The following is a 19126-nucleotide window of genomic DNA, read 5'->3' on the forward strand; positions in this document are numbered from 1 at the left end:
GAACAGTGAGAATGCGGTGTTCCTGATATCTACTACAGAGCTCACTTTGAGAAGCCAGCACTGTTCACATTCAATTTCATTTTAGTAGTCTAAAGAACCATCTCGCCTTTTATTTTAATAGATTAGTTTAATGGAAGACATTATAATCAGCAAAAATAAGACAAGATCAAAAGCCTTCATCTGGCTGAGATTTTGCTTCTTCTAGAGGTAAATACAGGAAATCACCTTATGGATTTAAGAGTTCTGATTAAGAACATTACAAACCCGATTTTCAAAACATCAGGTTCTTGAATGATTATGTACTATGAGAACTGCAAGTGTAAAACAGTTAAACAAGAAACATTACCATGTGTAAGCACCTTCACAGGCAAGCCACCGGTCAGAGAAATGCACGAGCAAGTTTTTCCATGTTTCAACTTGGCAAAACAGCTGCCAGCCTCTCTATACATGTAGCTATACAAGTAGTGCACAGGATCCCAGTAACAACATGCACAAAACATACTAACAATTGTGTGATTTCCTCAAACAACAGAAGTATCTAAATATTTCATAGAACTCTGGCATTCCCACTCTAAAGTGACATTTTTTAGTGTCCTCAGTCTCCTACACAGCAAAAGACTCCACAACAATATGTATTTATATCACCCTTTTTATTTTTCAGCCAGAAATACAATTTCATAGGTATTTCAATAAATAGTGGTGTTTATTCTTTAAACAAAGCCCCGTTCTCTTTGGCATTTGACCATATTCTGTTTTTCAAATTAAAGCCTATATAGGAAAAGTTTACTTTAGAGATCATTGCTGAATACATTAAATTTACAGAGGTGCAGTTAACTTCTTAAAATACACATCACTTGTTGTAAAGATTCTAATAAATCTAAAACATTAACCAAACCAGTAAATTCAGACTACCGGGCTTTTATTTACTGCCTTCAGTTACAACTGCGGAGTAAGTGATAGAATGAAAAGAACTCTTCATTTTCCACAACACATGCACTGACTAGTGCTTTCTATTCATTCCGAAGGAGAAACAACAAATACCTGAATTGTACCAGGAACAACTGATCAAATATGTTATGTTTCAAAACAATGTGATCTTAATTATTCTTAACTTCTAGAGAGGTCATCAACCAAGACTAAGCTGCACACTGCTTCAGTAATAAATTGCACCTAAAAAAGTCTAAAAACTATTTTTCATTTTTTTAACATAAGTTATTAACATGTTTTAAATATACCTAAGAATACAGCTGTCAAAATTGCATTTAATGTCATGTTTGGATGAAAATTTCTTAAGCAACAAATTAAGCCAGTGTATTCAATCTACTCTGCCGAAAAAAACCAGGATCAGCTCTTCGAGGATGATATAGAAACACTTTACTTGCACTCCATCTAAACGTCTACCTTCTGGATCTCAATAAAAGTGTGCAGTGCTTCAAATAAACTAAATTTCCAAAGCAACGCTAAAGTTATTTGACACTTTCCATTACTATATATGTTATAGAAATAATGAATTAAAATTAAAAACATTATTCACATACTGATGCAGACATTCTAGTGTATTTACTGGCATTTGAAGTGAATCCTTGCTTACATGTAAAAAAAAAAAAAAATCACATTAACAACAAATAAAACCTCACTCCCCCAAAGATTTTTTAAATATCCCAAATACTTATTCCAAACAATTTTTTTATAGAACAGAGGAGGCAAAGCAATTACTTCCATGCAGAAACTAAAAAATAATTTAATAGGTCTAAAGTATCAAAAGAACAAAGGTATATTTTGAGTGAATTTCCCCCTCACCAGTGCAAGCCCAGTTACAAAATGTTTGAACTGGATTGTTTAAATAACAAGTGATCTAATTTAGCCAAGTTCACATTCCTTCCCATTATGTAAAAAAATCATACATACATTTTACTGTAGAATACAGGAAGAAACAAAAAGATAACTTGAGTACTTATCCAAGAGCAGTTTCTAACATCAAGCCAAAATTAGCAACAACCAAGCAGACATCACCATTTTTCAGTGTTAAATTACTGTAAATACTAGATATAACTGTACAAAAAAAAAAACAAAACCCAAAATCAAAAAAACAAAAGCTTTTTCTTTGTTAAAAGGTGTCCAAAGGAATATCCACCAGTTGCAGTCAAATTTGAATTAGAAGCTGCTTGCTCTGGAAAGATTTATTTCCCTCCGAGTATTTGTAACACATTGCATTGTCAGAATTCTATTCAAATAAATTACTTTCTGGTAACATTTAGCTGATACGACCACCTACAATGTGGACAGTCATGTACACAGTACAACAGTGGATTTTTGCAGCAACAGAGAAATAACCAGAAATTGATTCTAAATTCCAGATAATAGTTCATGTGTTATTTCTTGCAAACATACGGTCCCCTCTAAGGGTAAGGTGTTGGAGCTGGTATTGTAGCACTTCTGTGTCAGCAGGTTCCTTGATGCTCATTTTGTCTAAATTGAGGTAGTCCAGGGATTTAGAGTGAGCCCTTTTACCTTTTAAAAGGCAAAGAGGCAGGGGACCATGTAGTGCCTTATAAGGTTCATATGGTAAAGCCTTAGTGCATTTATCCCCTGAGCTGGGCATCCGTCTCCTCCTCCTTCCGTTTACTGCTGGGATCTCATATGGCTGATAGTACCTACTTCTAGTTTTGTACAAACGGGAGGAACGTGCAAGTCCTGAATCAAGCTGTTTGGAACGCAAGTTAGGCCCGGATTCCCCTTTATTCTCTTCATTTCCTGTACACTTTTGGGCTAATTTCAGCAGCTCCTCTCCAGTTGTGAAGCCAACCAAATAGTTAGAATCCATATGAAGGATCTGATAGCCTGAAACTGTCCGCCGCATTGGTGAGCACGGGGTGCTGGAGCATCGGGGCTTCTCGGCGTCGGTTTTGCCTGCAGAACTCACCTCTGCAAGAGGTACAGGAAGGGTAGATATGGTAGTTCTGGACTCTCCATTTATGTCAACTTCCATTTTAAACACAATGCTATTCTCCTAAAAATAAAACAGAGCTTGATCAGAAAAAGAGCCTTTAACCCAGAAGAGAAGCTGAGAGAAGATCTCAGATACCAGATTTTTTTTTATCACCCAAAAATCACAACCAGTACTTCTCTTTACAGTCTTGTCTTACACTCTACAAAATCTCATAACAAAGCTATCACCAACATTTGCCTTCTAGAACTATTTTGATTGTTTTTTATGACAAATAATTCTTGATATTCTTGAATATGTTAAGAACAATCTTGAATAGTATTTTACTAAATCCACTAAAACTGAAATCCACTCTGTTTTTCAATCCTTTTAGACCATTTGATTCCCTTTCCTTTGAGGCCATCTACATCTATTAGCACATCCACAGTAAATTCTCCTGTACTTGGATGCATATATTTTCCATTCACAATAATCTCAGTAAAGAAAGCTAAAAACCCAACCCAAACCAAAAACAAAAAACACTCCCCCACATCTAACAGCTACCACCTCAGGCATGACCATGGTCCAGACCTGACCTATTGGGTACTGCAATGTTTCCCTCTTCCAGAAGTGAAAACAGCTTGCTTTAGATTCAACAAAGAACAGCATCCTGACTGTTCGAACTCAGCTGTCTTTATAGGTCATCCATAAACCTCCCCCTCCAAAAAACACAAGCTTCTTATTCACAGTTAACCAACCAAAACCACAATGTTTTATTCTAATGTATTTCTAACAAAGGAAATAGTTTACTAGTGTTTAATAAGTATGCCATAAGAGTCTTATAAGCATCTTAAGTATAACCAATACTCTGATTTCTGTCATATTTGTTTGGCTTTTATTTCTTTCAGAAACAAACTAGTTTGCCCTGTCCTTTCTCCCCTCACAACTATTCTACATAAATTGTTTGGTGCCTTTACAGATGCAATAACTTTCCACACCTAGCCATTACCATCTTTAACATGGGAACATAAAGTTGCTATCACAGCAAATATATGCCAATGGGTGCCAGAACACAAAGAAGGCTTAATTTTTTTCATTTCTTTGCTTTTGATATCTTTTACACTATCTTTCTGCCACAGCTAGTTCACAAAATGCAAAGGTTACATCTGTTTCCAAATCTATGTTTCCTACATTGTCAGCCTCACCTTTGCTCTAAATGTTAGCTAGTAACTGCCTAGCCAATATATTTCACACAAAAAAACCCCAAAAACTATGCAGCTTTGTAATGTTTAAAGTCAACAGGACTCAGAGAAGAAAGGAAAGTTAGTTTGCAACCTTCCAGCGGAAACAAAGTTCTGAACTTTACTATAGGAAACTGTAAGACCCACATTAACGGGCTTGGTAGAGTGTCACAAACGAGACTGCCTTTACAACGCGCTACTGTCAGTTTGCAGACTTAAAGCTGCTACTTGCTGCCGTTCTGAGAATTGAGAGGTCAGAGACAGAGAAGCAAAGATGCAATAAGGGAAGGAAAATAGTTCATCCTTTTCAATACTTTATTCAAACATTTGTAATTAGACACTCCAATACAGAATGGACTTAAACAGAATGGAAAACTCCATCAAGGTCAACAACCATTCACTTGTCTTAAAAGCTTAAGCCTACCTGGTTTCTGTTCACGGACTGGGAGAGAGCAGTTTAAGTAATGCTCCTACCTATGGTTTCCTGCTTAGCCTCAAATCAACCTGCTGCTTCAGTCCTATTCTAATTAAAGAGGAATTAAAATTCTCATAGTTTTGCTAAACAGGATTTGATTTGCCAGTCGTTGACAAAAAGACTTATATTATGGAGAGACCATTACTAAAGTGCCTTTCGTCTAAAATGTCCTTTTTCAGTTCTCCTCGTAATGTGGTCTACTTTGGATTTCTCAGTTTGGGTAGCATTGTTTTTACAGATACATAGATTCACTTTATGCAGCAAGTTCTTAACATTTTCTACTAAAAATATAGATAACATAGCAAAAGCTAAATAAAAATCAAAATATTATACCAAACCAAATGTCAACATTTTTCACTGAACAACTACATAAAAACTCAAGAATGTTGCTTGTTAAATTTAATTGGCTTTCTGAAATATATTTACAGAGTCAATTCAAACTTTCAGAATAGCAGAAGCAATTGTTGTTTCCTACTTTAGTACCATATCTAGACAATGAGATGATAAATATGGCAAGGTTTCAGCACACACAGTTAGAGATATTCATTGCAACTCCTTGGGCAGAAATTATAGTTCCTGCACCATCAAGAACCAAGGTTACTGGAAGTGTAAATTAGAAAAATCTTTCATTAAAACTTTTGGCTACCCTAGGCTTTTCACCAAGAAACCTAAATATTTAACTGTTCCTGTTAATTCCTAGTTGTCTCTTCCAGGTCAAAAATATCTACAGTGATCTTCCAGAAAGATTCAACTTGTTCTGTTAAAAAGCAGAAACAATGCTAGGAAAAGTATAAATAAAGTAGAGTTTTATAGCAAGGTTAGAAATGAATTAGCCTGTACTACATACATCCTAAAACCCAGCAACAACAGCAATCATCACTTGCTACAGCCATGGGTGCCCTAAGGAAAGGGAGGGAGGAAGGGATGTCCCCATGCACATTTTGAGCTAAAAAAGCCTTGGATTACTGGAAAGCAACACAAAGGCTCTTCTCAAAATACAGCTTTTAAAATTAACTTACTTTAGTTTGAAACATGGGTGTGTGCCCTGCTAACAAAAAGCAATCAATTTTGGAAAAAAAAACTGCAAGCAGGAGGGCAGGGGGCAAGAGGTCCTCGTAGAACAATGATCCCTTGCTGGCCAAGAACAGGACAAGGAAAAACAGAGGAAAAAAGCCTTGAAGTCAGCAATGCTCCAGCCTAATGCTTCAAATTGAAATCACAGAATTTCCATTGCTGTATTCCAATGCAAAGAACAGCCCTAAAAACAAGACACTAGAGAGAATCCGACAGACGTCTGAAAAGAACGGTAGCATCAGAAGCCAAATTGTAGGATTTGGTGCCATAAACATCAGAAGCTTAAGGGAACAGCACTGAGTTGGTGAAATGAATGACTGGCCAGCTCCGGAGGCGTAGGTCCAAAATGCAGCGTGTGCAACCGTGCTTTCCCAAGCCTTTTAATGTGACTTACTCAAACTGCCATATGGTTTCAATATGCTTCATTTCCTTATCTGGTAAAAAAGACAGAGTAACATTGTTTAGAAGATTTCTATAAAAGAAGATCATTTGTGAGATTCACAGCATCTGTGAGTGTAGGTACTAGTACCTATAAATACATTTTTAAGGCTTTTAGGCTGAATTTTTAGGCCATTTCTGTGGTTATAAGACATTAGCTGACTACTAATAAGTTTATTGCTGTATAATGATCTAAGCACATGTCAGTAATTCTCAGCATCAATTTTACTACTGAAAAAACAGTACTTCAATTAAGAGAGATTATTTCCTCAGATCACAGTTGCCTTTTTGCCTTGATTCTCAAAGAGAATGACAACGGAGCGATGCCAATTCAACGTAATTTATAATTAAGGCTTTACTATAGAATGAAAACAAGGAGATGATGAACAAGATGGCATACGCTTTTCTTTACTGCCTCTCCACATAGTTAAGTAGTAAGGAAAAATACTGAAAATATTAACAGGAGGATTTACTTGACCAACATATATACTGGTGCTAAAAGTGCTTCCAGAATAAAATTCGCTTCATTAAGATCTTTCAAGATTTTAATTATTTTCTTTAAACTACAAAGGAGGCTTTGCATATAAATTAATCTGACCTAATTCAGCTAAATATCAAAAAAGCCACCTAAACCACTGAGAAAAGGAATAATGAATACAAAGGCTAGGTTAACTATTATAAATCACTATTACCTTAAAGACTGCATTAATATGCTTGAGATAGATCTTTGAGAGCAAAACCCCCAGAAATCAATAAGCCCCTATACCCTGCATATACCAAAGCTTTCTGATTTTTGAACATTTTAAAAAGGTGGCAGATACCACACAAAGGTAAGTATGTTACATGTGAAAAACAGAAGTGTGTTACATATTAACATCACATCATATGCTAGTATACATACTGTAAATCATTTGTTGACTTGGATTGGAGCCCTGAAATGTCCTCTAGTCATTTGCTCTGATTACACACAACCACATTTTTTGGGTTTGTTTTTTTTGCTGATAATCTGTTATTTACTTTTCTCTCTTCCTCAAAAAGACAACAAGTGACTCTAAAAATATCAACTTTAATTGTGCGGTTATTCAAAATTTAAACAAAGAAAATACAAAGAAAGATGAAGTGGGTTTTCCCTCGACATTCCTATGCTTTCTAAAAAGCCTGTGTTATTTTGAAACCACTAAAACAGGTTGTCCTTAACAAGAGTACTGGTTCTCTGCTATTTCTATGAAAAGCATTAGATTTCTGTGCATCCGACTACAAACTGATGTCTTTAATCATACAGATCCATCTGGTTTTTGTTTTCTAGATAGCAGTCCTGCAGGTATGTTTACTGTTTGTTAAGAACCACGGAGATCTCTCTCTCTGATAAAATACTTTAATTGCAACAAGCAGGTGGCTGAATGGAAAGATGGCATTAGAGTCAGCACACACCAACTCTGTACAAGGGTGAAACACATTTGGTTAGAGATATTAATCGAGCAGTACCAGTTTTGATATTTCCCCTTCTCTGATCTTCCATTACTTCTTAATATATACAACACACCTAAAAGACATGCCTTTTTGTCTATCAAACATCAGGAAAGAATACAGGAAGTGAAGTCACCCAGCCCATGTAGTTATAAGAGGACTGTGACAAGCAAAGTCGACACATTTTTATTAAAAAAAACCCCAAAACCTATTTTAATCTTTCCCCTTTGTTAAGGGGAAAAAATAAAGTCTACATCATTCCCTTTACAGTATGAAAAAATGAATTCTCACACAGATAGTATGGATACTTGGAAATTCCATCCTGTTTTGCTGAATGCTGACGGAACTATGTATTTGTAGAGTATATGTTTCTGGAAATAATTATTTCCAATCGGCAATTAAAAACTATATATAGTGAAACATTTAGCTGAAAGAAAAGAGCCAGGTTAAAGTCGAACTATCTAAGAGTATCCACAAAGGTGCCACATTTCAGTTTCTAGAGCAGGGGCAGCCAGCCCACAGACCTTGAGCTGTTTGCCGCTTGCAGGCCCTTCCTGCACAAGCTGGTGATCCTGCTGCGGGTGCTGCCAGCCCCAGATTACAGACACAGTGGTGGGGAGTTGCCCCCCCCTCAACTTACTCCCAGAGTCACTCACCTTTCTCTCAAACTGCTAGTTATTCTTAACCATAGACAACTTCGTATTCAGCTGAAGGGGTTTAAAAAACAAACAAAACCAAAAACACTTAGCCTCGTTATGCTCTTGAAGGTACCCTCGAACAGTCACATTAAGTTTTATAGATGGATACCATGTTTGTAGAGACAGGAAAGGGTGGGGGGAAGGGGGGAAATCACAGCGGGACTAGAGAGAAAGCTCATGAAAGATGCCTACAAACTGGACATATTTTCACCAAATCCTGATCTTCCTTAAAAGAGATACTAAGCCACAGAAGAAGCAAATGGAGAAAACATTAAATTGCTGCATCATATAAGGTAACTTTGGGACTGAGCAAAAACAAAGTTTAACTTTTTTTTCAAATTTAAACATAAGAAAAAGAAATAACACGTAACAGGTATGGAGACATATGTATATATGTATACACACACACATATTCCCAAGTGAGTAGCAAGAAGTCAAAGACAGACTGAATTAATAAAGACAGTGCAATAACTTCAGGAAGTGGTGCAAAACAACAGTCTCCACCTAACAACCAATTAAAACGATAAATATGGAATAGCTGGCATTTTTCTTTTGACCAGGTGAAGTACTTAGCCCTGAAGCAATGCAGTATACTGGACAATACAATATCAGTTTTACCATACCATGATTTATACAGAACAAGGAGATACTGAATGTTTTGCAAAAGAAGATTAAGTCAGTTTCTAATAATACATTCCTACTGCTAGAACCAGAACTAGTTAACCAGTTTATCTGTTAATCTTTCTTATTAATTCAACTTCAAACAGAAAACAAAAATGATCCAGGAAACATTATTTTAAAAATGAAGAGGATCACAACTGAATTACTGAGGAACTACAACTGGCAATTGCAGTGACAGGCTCATCCTGCAGATGTGACAGCCAGCAGACCAGATCAGCATGCCAGAGCATACAATTTACACAGAAAAGAGACAGATGGAATTTCACGAGTAGGTTCGGGCTAATGAATTTTGTATGAGTAGTCTTAGCAAGCTGGAAAAGTAAAAGAAAATGGTGGGAAAGAAGGGCACTTAACTTCTAACATCTCTTCACCAAACAATATTAGATGAACATATTTAACAGAGAGTAACTTTTTTGAAAGATACATAGTTCTTTAAATAACCAATGCAACTGTGCTGTATGGAATCATAGATGAACATTTCCCCCCATTCTGTTAGCAAGTTGACGCTCTAAGCCAACATGAAGATAGCTGTTTGCTATTACTCATTAAAAGACTAAACTGTAAGACATGTAAAAGAGTTGGTGCGTAGCGTAAAACAAATCCTTTGCTTCCTTAGCAAGCAACAGTTCAAAATGGTACATTAAAAGAAGTTTTTCATAATTATTGCATTTTATTTATTTCTCAGCATCTTTTATTTTCATCTCATCAACTGAAAATTTAGTTCTCTCTCCAGTTTCAGGCCATTTCACTTGTAAGAAAACTAACTTGATTTGTCAGAATAATTCAATTAGCTTTACAGAATAATAAAGACAGAAGTATAAAGGTATAATTTTTGAATGTTTCACTGAATAAATACTACTTTTTGTCTTTAAAAGCAAAATACTAAGAGCAAAACAGGTCTCCATCATTTTTGTGTCAGACAAGAAATGAATGTTTGGTAATAGGTTATCTTGCCATGCCCAAAAACACAGCTGTGCAGATATTATTTTGAAACTATCAATCTAAACAAAAACTGTATCATATACAGACTTTGCCTAGGAACAGCTATTCAAAGAAAGACACTAGTTAAAAATAACACCTACTCTCAAAGCTATTAGGGAAAATATCAATGTAATTTACTTTGCAGGGTTTTTAAACAGAAGCACTTTAAGCAACTATTTCATTGTCTTGATGTGATGTAATCCGCAGCAGGTATCTAGCTGTTCCTTGGAAAGGTGTGTCTCATTCACTTGCACCACCCACATTTCAAAAGGTCACTTCCTCAAGCTTACAAGCTATGTATACAAGGACATTTAAAGTTTTGTTCTCTGCCACCTCTTCAAATGCCCCTTCCCATACTTAAATAAACACTTATTTTTAGGCAACATTTGGTACACAAATATGGGATAAACATTAATTGAAGCCCAACAGCACACTCAAGTACAGTAAATGTGATTTAAATGTGCAAACAGAAAACTTTGACTAGGAATGCTCCATCCATCTGACTTTACCACAATAATGTTTGCAGCTGATTATGCAAGCCTGGTGGCCAAGCAGGCAGCATATGGCTGGTCAAAGAAGAGATTATAAAGAAAGCCATGCTACAATGCCAGCACTGTTATGCAAGGATTTAATTTCAGTGATCACATGGCTGTTGCCTCACTTCTTTCCTCCATTTCAGAGCTACTGAAAGAATCACCCTTCTCCATTCTCATTATCTCCATAAACACTTTTCCTCAAGGAAGAAAAAGAAAGTACACCACATAAGACAGCATATGTCTCAAAATACGCCAATGGTAGCGGCAGAGATTGGGGTGGTGGGAAGAGAAGATTTCAAAAAGGGAGATGACATGGGAAAAGGAAGAAGGAAAATGAACGTTGCACATCTCCACTCACTATGGCAAAACAAAGAATCAGTCTCCCAGTACTCACTACACCTCCTTCTGGTCACGCTCCAAGAAATCCTGCTGTTTTCAAAACGACGTCAGAAGTCAGCCAACTACTGCTAGAAGTAGCAAGTCATTGTCCCCATCACAGACCCTCTCCATCACTCCCACAGTCTGCATAACTGCAGTCTTCTGCCATTAATTCGTTTCCACACATAACTGTGCAAGCATATACGTACGGTGATGTACAACCCCACCCTAGACAGACACACTAACAAGCAAAGACATGTTCATAGAAAATATCTACTAATGCACATTTCTTGCTATTTTCTGTGCAATAGATACACATGCACTCATGTCAGCTAAAATCCTCCATAAAATGGCATATAAATAATAACTACATAGGAAGGTTTAAGACCGGAGACTATTTTCCTACATATCTACTCAACACTTGAAACAGCAGTTAGTACCTTAACTGTTTGGAGACATTCCCCCTCCCCCCTCCGTCCCTCCCCACCCAACATCTCAATACACAGAGAGGGAACAGGCAAAACAATCCAGCCAATAAACCAGAGCCATTTAGCAAGCTCCATATATACAAAGCAACCCTTTAACCTGCATCAGGGCATGCAAATGCAGTCCATGAGTATCGTGGATAATATAACTGACACTTAAGACAGAGCTTTGAGTCTCCATTCGCCTTTAACTAAACAAGTTTTAATTACAGCAAAATATAAAGTTGCCCATAGGAAGCTGGGCAGCAGGCCACTGTAACAGCACGACTGAATAGTCGAAAGGCTGTACTCACGTTTAGGACTTGTATAAGAGTATTAGGAATGGTATGAGTAGGGCTGCTGTGGGTTATAAGTTGCAACTGAAAAGAATTATAAATGGTTATAAAAAGATACAGGTGCTAACATGTGTGAACTCTGCCTTTTCCACCAGTGTGGATTGATAATCATAGCTGGCACAAAAAATGCACTTGAGCAACCTAACTACAAGCTGAAGGCTTCAGGTGGAAACTCTCCAGGTTTCCACATGACGATTATCAAAATTAATATCTTCTTTTCCTCCGAGATCTGCCAGAGCAGCTCCACTGCCTAGTTACTGCTCCCACTGTATTTTTAAACAGTGATGGGAGCAAAAGAAAACGTGGGTCTGAGAAGCCAGGACAAAGCAGGCCTGCGGGAGCTCCCACTGTGGCCGAAAGCGGTTCCCGGCAGCTCCCTCCCCGGCTGACCGCGCCGCACCGGGAGCACGGCCCGGCGCACCGCACCGCACCGCGGCCCCACAGGCCGGGAGCGGCGGGCAGAGCGCGGCCGCCCCCCGCGAAGCGGGACCCCGTTACGAAAGGGCGGCGGCAGCAGCGGGAGCCCCCTCCGCACCGCGGACCGGAGCCGGCACCTGGCGCGCCCGGGCGGGAACGCAGCGCGGGCCGCCGCCTCCTGCCGCCGCCCGGCGCGATGACATGACAGAAAGCCCGGCGGCACCATCACCGCCGCCGGCGCCGCCGCGCCCGCACGGACGCGAGGGCACGCGCGCGGCCCGTGCCGCCTGCCGGTGACATCACCGCCGCCCCGCACGGCCCCGCGCGCCACGCGAGACCCCCGCCGCGAGGCCCCCGCGTCGCCGCCGCCGCCCCCTCCCCAGTACCCCCTCAACACGGGCAGGGCTCGCCGCCGCGGCAGAGCCCCAGCCCGAGCCGCGGCCGCTCCGCTCCGCCGGGCGGTGCCGCCCCCTCCTCCTACCTGCGGTCCAGGGCGGCGGGGCCCAGCCCGGCACACAGCGGCGGCGGCGAGGGACACGACAGAGCGCGGAAGCGGCAGCGAGGCGCCGAGTGCGGCGGCTCGGCCCCGCCCCGCCCCGCCCCGCCGGCCGGGGCCGAGGGCGGGGCCGCGCCTCGCGGGGCGCGCGCAGGCCCCGCCCCCCGCGCCGGGCCGCGCGGCGCGCGCCGTAACGGCTGCCAACGGCTGCCCGGGCCCCGCGGGGCAGCGGCGCGGGCCCGCCGCCCACTCGCCTCGCCTCGCCTCGCCTTTCCCCCGCGGCACGGGCGGCCACGCAGCTTCGCGGGGCCCACACTCAGGCAACGGTGGGGGGACACTGGCTGGATACAAACTTCTAGTCATGGTTTTACCGCGGTTCCGCTAGAGCATTTCACTATTTTATTGGATATGCTGGGGACTTAGCAAAGATGCTGCTACTGCAACAAACTTTGCAAGTAATTGCCTAATTTCCCTTCTCTAAGCAAAAAAGAAAAAAAAGGGACAGGGAGGGGAAGGTGTCGCAAGGTAGTCCAATCTTTTTCTCTAGTTTGTTGGCAGCTGAACCACACAGGGATGTGTGGCAGCAGGAGCTGTGGCTCTCACTTTCACCCCGTGCCCCACCTGAGAAATGCCAGGCTATTCCCACCCAGGCCACTTTCCTCCGTGCATCACAACATTGGGCTAGTATTTGAGAGACTAATAAAACCAGTGCCATTAAATTGTTTTAAAATGGCTTCTCTGACCACAGGTGTTCAAAACAGGTGCTCTGAAACAAAATGTCTTGATTTTTAAAAAGGACACCTCACTGGATACAACATTAAAATAAAGAAGCAGTCTGGATAAAATAGGTGTACAGCCAATTGAAATAATGTTAGAAAATCTAGTTTTAAGTATTTTCCCTAATATTTGGACTACTTACAAAATGTGATAATAGAACAATCTGGAGTGAGCTTTGACTACAGTGGAGGAATGGTGTTAAACTAGTAAATTAAATATGGAAAGTGGGGAATATATCTGATTAAGCAGCAGCAGTACAAGGAAAGGAATTGGGTGCATATTTTAGAGTCATTATGATGCTCTATGCTGCTCACAGCACACAAACAGTTTGAAATCTGCAATATTGCTTTTAGCTTGAGTCAGAAAATTCATCTTCCTGTGGTGCCCTGCAGTAGACACAGCTAGAAGTCCTCTGAGTTAGTATACCGCAACTTCCCTTCACAAATATTCAAGCAAACACATATTTTGCTGATGGAAGGAGTATTTTTGTGGTTATGTGGCCATATATGATTCTGTCATGGAGTAAATGCTAACCTTTGGGCCCCTTGCTGTTGACCAAGCTGTCAGGCTTTGAGGTGGACTTCCATCTAGTGGCCGAGGTTGATAGGAAGGGAACGCAGTGGCCAAAGACTTCAGGAGAGGACAGATACCTGGGGTTGGTCATAATGCACTTTATCCAAGTAGCCATTTAAAATAAGACATGATTTACAGATTTGCCTCCCTCCCCCCAGGTGTCAGGTGTTTTGACATTTAATAAACCTTAATAACACTTAATGTACTAACAGAATTAATGCGGTGCAAAATTGTCTTTGAAATTTCTAGGTACTAAAGCAAAAAACTTCTCCCAATGATTATATCTGAACTCCACAACAAATATCTGAGAGTAAAAAACTCTCAAATTTCAAACTTCTGCATTTTCCATGAAACAACTGAGGCTATTAATCTTTACCAAGAGTACAGCTACTGTATTTCACTACTTTTGCAGTGCTCTTAAAATTATCCAAGATTTTACATGCTGAACAAAGATACACTGAGGTACTAGAACTTTGTTTTTCCCACTTAAAAATAGGTTAAAAGTTTTGTGTGCTGCTTCAATGCAGAGAAAGACACAAACCATTACAGGTTAGCAGCTACTTTAGATTTTCCCTGCATCATCACCCTAACCAAAATATCAAGTACCTCAATCTTGTGATGGCTTTGCCCACTACTGGGTTCCTACATCAGTAACAGTCAATTCCACTGCCAATGTAATTCAGTTTAAATCATTTTTCATAACTATTAAAGATGAAACACAAAGGGTTCCACTTCCTTTTCATTATCTGTAACTTTTTTTATTTATTACCCTTGGAGAGCTTTTATCAAAAGATTTTTCTTTCTTGCGTTTGTATATTCCAGGCTTGTATATTGGAAACTGTTAAGATGATTTGAGCATTAATGCAGTTACTAAATCACGAGGGCTGAAAGCTGAGCTACTGAAAGAATATGTACTCAGTGTATATAATTTTTTTTCATGGATTTAATTCCAAAGCATAATAGGACAAACATAATCTTTTATTAAATATTCGATCTCTTTTCCCTTATTAGAGATTGTAGCCATTATTCTGAAACTCTGATTTTGTTGGAAAACTGTAAGGACATTCAAGATAAAATACAAAGTATTTGTGTTTTTTCTGTTTGTTTGTTTTTTTTTTTTTTTTTTTTTTTTTTTTTTTAGGAAAAAACATGAAAAAACCAATTCTTGAAACATCTTCAACTCACAGAAGTACATAACATTAAAAATATCTTTATCAAATTTAAAAGTAGTAGGCAAAATTAGTTTTAAAATTCTAAGACAAGTTAAACAAAAACTGATAATAGAGAACATATATGCCATACTTAAAACTGAGTAAAACAGATTCCTAAAATTGAAATAATCTGTGCAAAAGCTAACACTGCAATGGAATAAAAAAGCACAAAGTTGGCAATGTAGCAACACTCAGAGGGGTATGGCTGAAATAGTACTACAACTTTTCCATTGAAAAAAAATTTTGAAACGTGAATGTTTTTATGTTAAAACAGTCAAAAGTAGCAGTGTTATCTATTGCCGTAAGATTTATCAACTTTTGCCATCCAAAACCAAAAGCTTAGTCATTTTTTAAACAGATCTTAAAAGGATATTTGGCTAAGTTCAAAGAAAGTATGGTGGCAACTTATTGAAAATCTAAACCAAATGTCTGAAGTATGCCATTTAATGAAATCCCATCTTTATCTTTTATGCAGCAGTAGTAAAATGAACCTTTAGAGTGTGTGGAAAACATTCCTTCATTTGCTTTTTGAGCCAAATTCACTTTCAGCATAATTAAGCTGACTTCAGTAGGAATTATGGCTACTCATGAAAGGCTAAATTTGCTCCTTTGTATCCGATGGAGGAGGTAAGCGCAGGAAAGAATGTGAAAAAGGTAATGTTTTAGAGCTATATGTATTTTGCAGATGTTGAATTAGTACCTACTCTGACTCATACTGTCTTAAAGAATAATTACAACCAATGAACAAGGACTGTATCCTACACTGTAAGATTTAATAATTACTGGAAAAGGGAAGTGGAGTATCACTTTTGGTTTGATTTTCCCCTGTGCAGACTCAGTAGTTTGTACCTCTCCATTTACTGCGCAAGTCCTCTTTAAAAATGACTACAGACTCTTAGTTCAAATTCATAAATCATTTAAAATATTTTCCAGACTACTGTCCTTCAAGATCATTTAGGGAGGCTTTTGAAACAATGTTTTAAGTCCAAAGATATTCCAGCCTAACCATCCCCCCACCAAAGAGAAATAAGAAATTTTTAAGAATCTGAAGGCAAGTAAGACAGAAGGTCCAAGTGGGCTTACAGCAAGTTAAAAAAAAAAAAAAAACTAAGAGGGAGTTTTGCTGTTTATATTAGTATAGTATAGTAATAAATTTATGAAAGGAACGGTTCTGTTCTGGAGAGAAATGTATTACAACAGGACATGATTTAGTGAGACACATGCCCCCAGACCATATAGGCTTTGCTGGAAGCAAAGAAATTGTTATACTATTAGGATGATCCTTGGTCTGGTACAAAATGCACATCACCCAATTATCTTATTTTCCCTTGTCACTGATTTTTGTCCCTTTTACTGAAGGGAATGGGAATACGTAGGTGTGATGCTTCAGAAAATGGTCTTGATGATATTTCTGTTTTATTCAGAGACATCAGATTATATAGATCAAATGCCAGAGGATAAAATGGGTGGATAAAATACATTCTGACTAAAAATAACCTAAAATAGCTCCCTTTCAGGCAAATCTTGAGATACCTACAAAAATATGAGGGTTTTTTTTCCCTCTACTTCTCCTCATTTACCAAAAGAAGGAATTTCTCCCTAGAGAATAGATCAGAACAAGTATCATCAAATTAGGCTCTTTTTGAAAGAAAATACGTCAGTAAACTTATGATAATTTCAAATAAGATAAAAGTTCCTCCTTTCCAACATCTTTGCAATAGATAGGTAAATATACAGCAATGTCAATATAGCTCAGGGAAAGACAACAACATGATTTTAAATCAAGTTCAGTGTTATTTCAAAAAGTTGATGCTTGCCATCCCTCAGCCATTAGCAGCAGATCATATGAAAAATCTGTAATTCTTAAAAGTCTGGACTAGAAGAAATCTATTTCTACTATCACATTCATACATTATGTGGTATGGTGAAAAAAAATTTCATCCATTCTTCTGTTCTCTCTTGAAGCACGTATGTATTAGAATGTTTTTCTGTGAATGCAAAAACCTTCAGCTTCTTGTAAGGTTTTGTGATTGCAGTAGGGTGTCCACTTAGACCTACTCTCAGACTATTTTTTCCCCACAAGATTTTCTACCTCTTTTACAACATGGATGTTGTCTATATTTAGCACACCCTCTTCATCAAGGGCCCACATCTGATGCCACTAACGCACATGCACATCTATCTATCCAAGATTTTTCTCGTGTGAACTGCAAATAGAATTCATCTCCAAAGTACAGATGCTCTGCAGGGCTCTCACTCAGTATCATCCAACTCAGTCACTGAAGAAAGAAGGACAGATCATAGAGATAAAACTGCATGTCACTGAAGACTGAGCTGGACCTCCAGCTAGCTGTTTTGCCAGAAGCTTTAGAGTTCAAATACTGGATTTCTGCCATCCCTAAAGGAACTGTATTCAATTAGACAGCAGCACTGTTACATTTAAAATGATGAGTTAAAATGCTGAGAGGTATCACATTGCACTGTGGTCTAGAATTAGACTATTTCTGTATTTATAGATACAAGTTTAAAATGTTTTTCTCAGACATCTGTTTTCCAAAGTAAAATGCCCAGGACTGCTTTGTTATTACACCACTTTCTGTATTTCTGAGCAGAAGATGGTTGTTTTGAAGAACTTTATGGGGATAAGCAAAGGGAGACAAGAAATTAGTATTCAAAAATAGTCACTGAAATACATCCTCTCCATGAAATCAAGCTAAATTAAAGCCACTAATAAAAAAGTAAAAGAACAGAAACATAAATAACTGGATTTGAAAGTAGCCTTCCTTTCTTCTACCACCTAATTATCAATTCTTTCAGAACTGACTTTTTGGAATAGTCTTTGCCATTTTTTCTTTAGCGACTTACAGGCCTATCAACAATATAGTTGCTGTTAACTATAAAGAAAAACTATACAGGGAACAGGATGTTTCAAACAAGTGAAACCTTAAACTTTCATCTCTACTAGATGAGAGAACACAGCGCTAAAATCCCCACATTCTGCCATGTGCATATTCTACTGCATTGAAATGGCTGTCAGTCTTCACTGTGTCTCAGGTCTTCTGCCATCTTCCTTTAACCTCTGCTGGTCTTGATACTATTGATCAGTCCCATATGGATTTTTTGTACACTTCTCTAGATGGGCCCTCCTTCCCTCTCCCTATGCTACTTTATGTGGTTTCCCATTAAACTGAAGTACAAATGCACTTCCACTTTCCCTTAACAAATTTCACCTATTAGCATAATTATATAGAGAACTCAAATTTATGTCTTTATTATAATTTAAGAACATAGATAATACAAGACTTTTAAAATTATATATGATTAAACAAACATTTTTGGATTTCATTCCAGGAGATCTCTGGTAAAGATGCTTCATTTTTTGAAGGAAATACTAAATGTTTCCTTAAATTACATATCAGGGTGGTAATATTTCCGGAATTACAGCCATATTCAAGCATTGACTATCTGTGAACTTAATCTTTGAGACCTCTAACTGTCAAATCTGGCTGGAACAGGGTGTACAGTTCAAAGTTTAATGGGAGAAAGAGAGTCCAATTGCCTAAATAAACTGGACTAAAATAGGTTCTGAAGTTCAGAACACTCAGCCAAGCAGCCAGATACCGCCCACACTCTTCCTTATTGCCAGAGTAAAAAGAGGAAAAAGAAGTGCTCGAAATACTCACAGTTGTTACATACTTAGTGTTACCATGCAAGGCCTTTAGAAAGCACTGCAGAACAAGTGACTGTGTTCTGTCTACCTTTTTGAGGACTGATTTCAACAATAGAGAATGATAAACCCTAATTTCTTGTAAGCTACTTCACCCACCCGCAAAAGAAATTATGGCTTATTTGTATGTTAATGGCTAATTCTTCTTCACTGAGACCACTCAATGTACTTCAAATATATTCATAAAAGAGAAAGCAAAATGGACAGAAG

At 38.6% G+C, this 19126-nt stretch overlaps 1 protein-coding gene across 1 annotated transcript; it reads right to left on the reverse strand.

Moving 5' to 3' along the window:
- Positions 1-631: 631 nt before the first annotated feature.
- On the reverse strand, positions 632-12722 carry LOC135324184 (macrophage immunometabolism regulator). Its single transcript, XM_064499914.1, has 2 exons — positions 12614-12722; positions 632-3010 (listed from the first exon to the last, which is right to left on the reverse strand). The coding sequence occupies exon 2, from the start codon at positions 2987-2989 to the stop codon at positions 2366-2368; it is 624 nt and encodes a 207-aa protein (XP_064355984.1). The 5' UTR covers positions 2990-3010; positions 12614-12722; the 3' UTR covers positions 632-2365.
- Positions 12723-19126: the final 6404 nt, after the last annotated feature.

This window comes from Dromaius novaehollandiae, chromosome W (genome assembly GCF_036370855.1).
Source record: "Dromaius novaehollandiae isolate bDroNov1 chromosome W, bDroNov1.hap1, whole genome shotgun sequence".
Classification (NCBI taxonomy): domain Eukaryota; kingdom Metazoa; phylum Chordata; class Aves; order Casuariiformes; family Dromaiidae; genus Dromaius; species Dromaius novaehollandiae.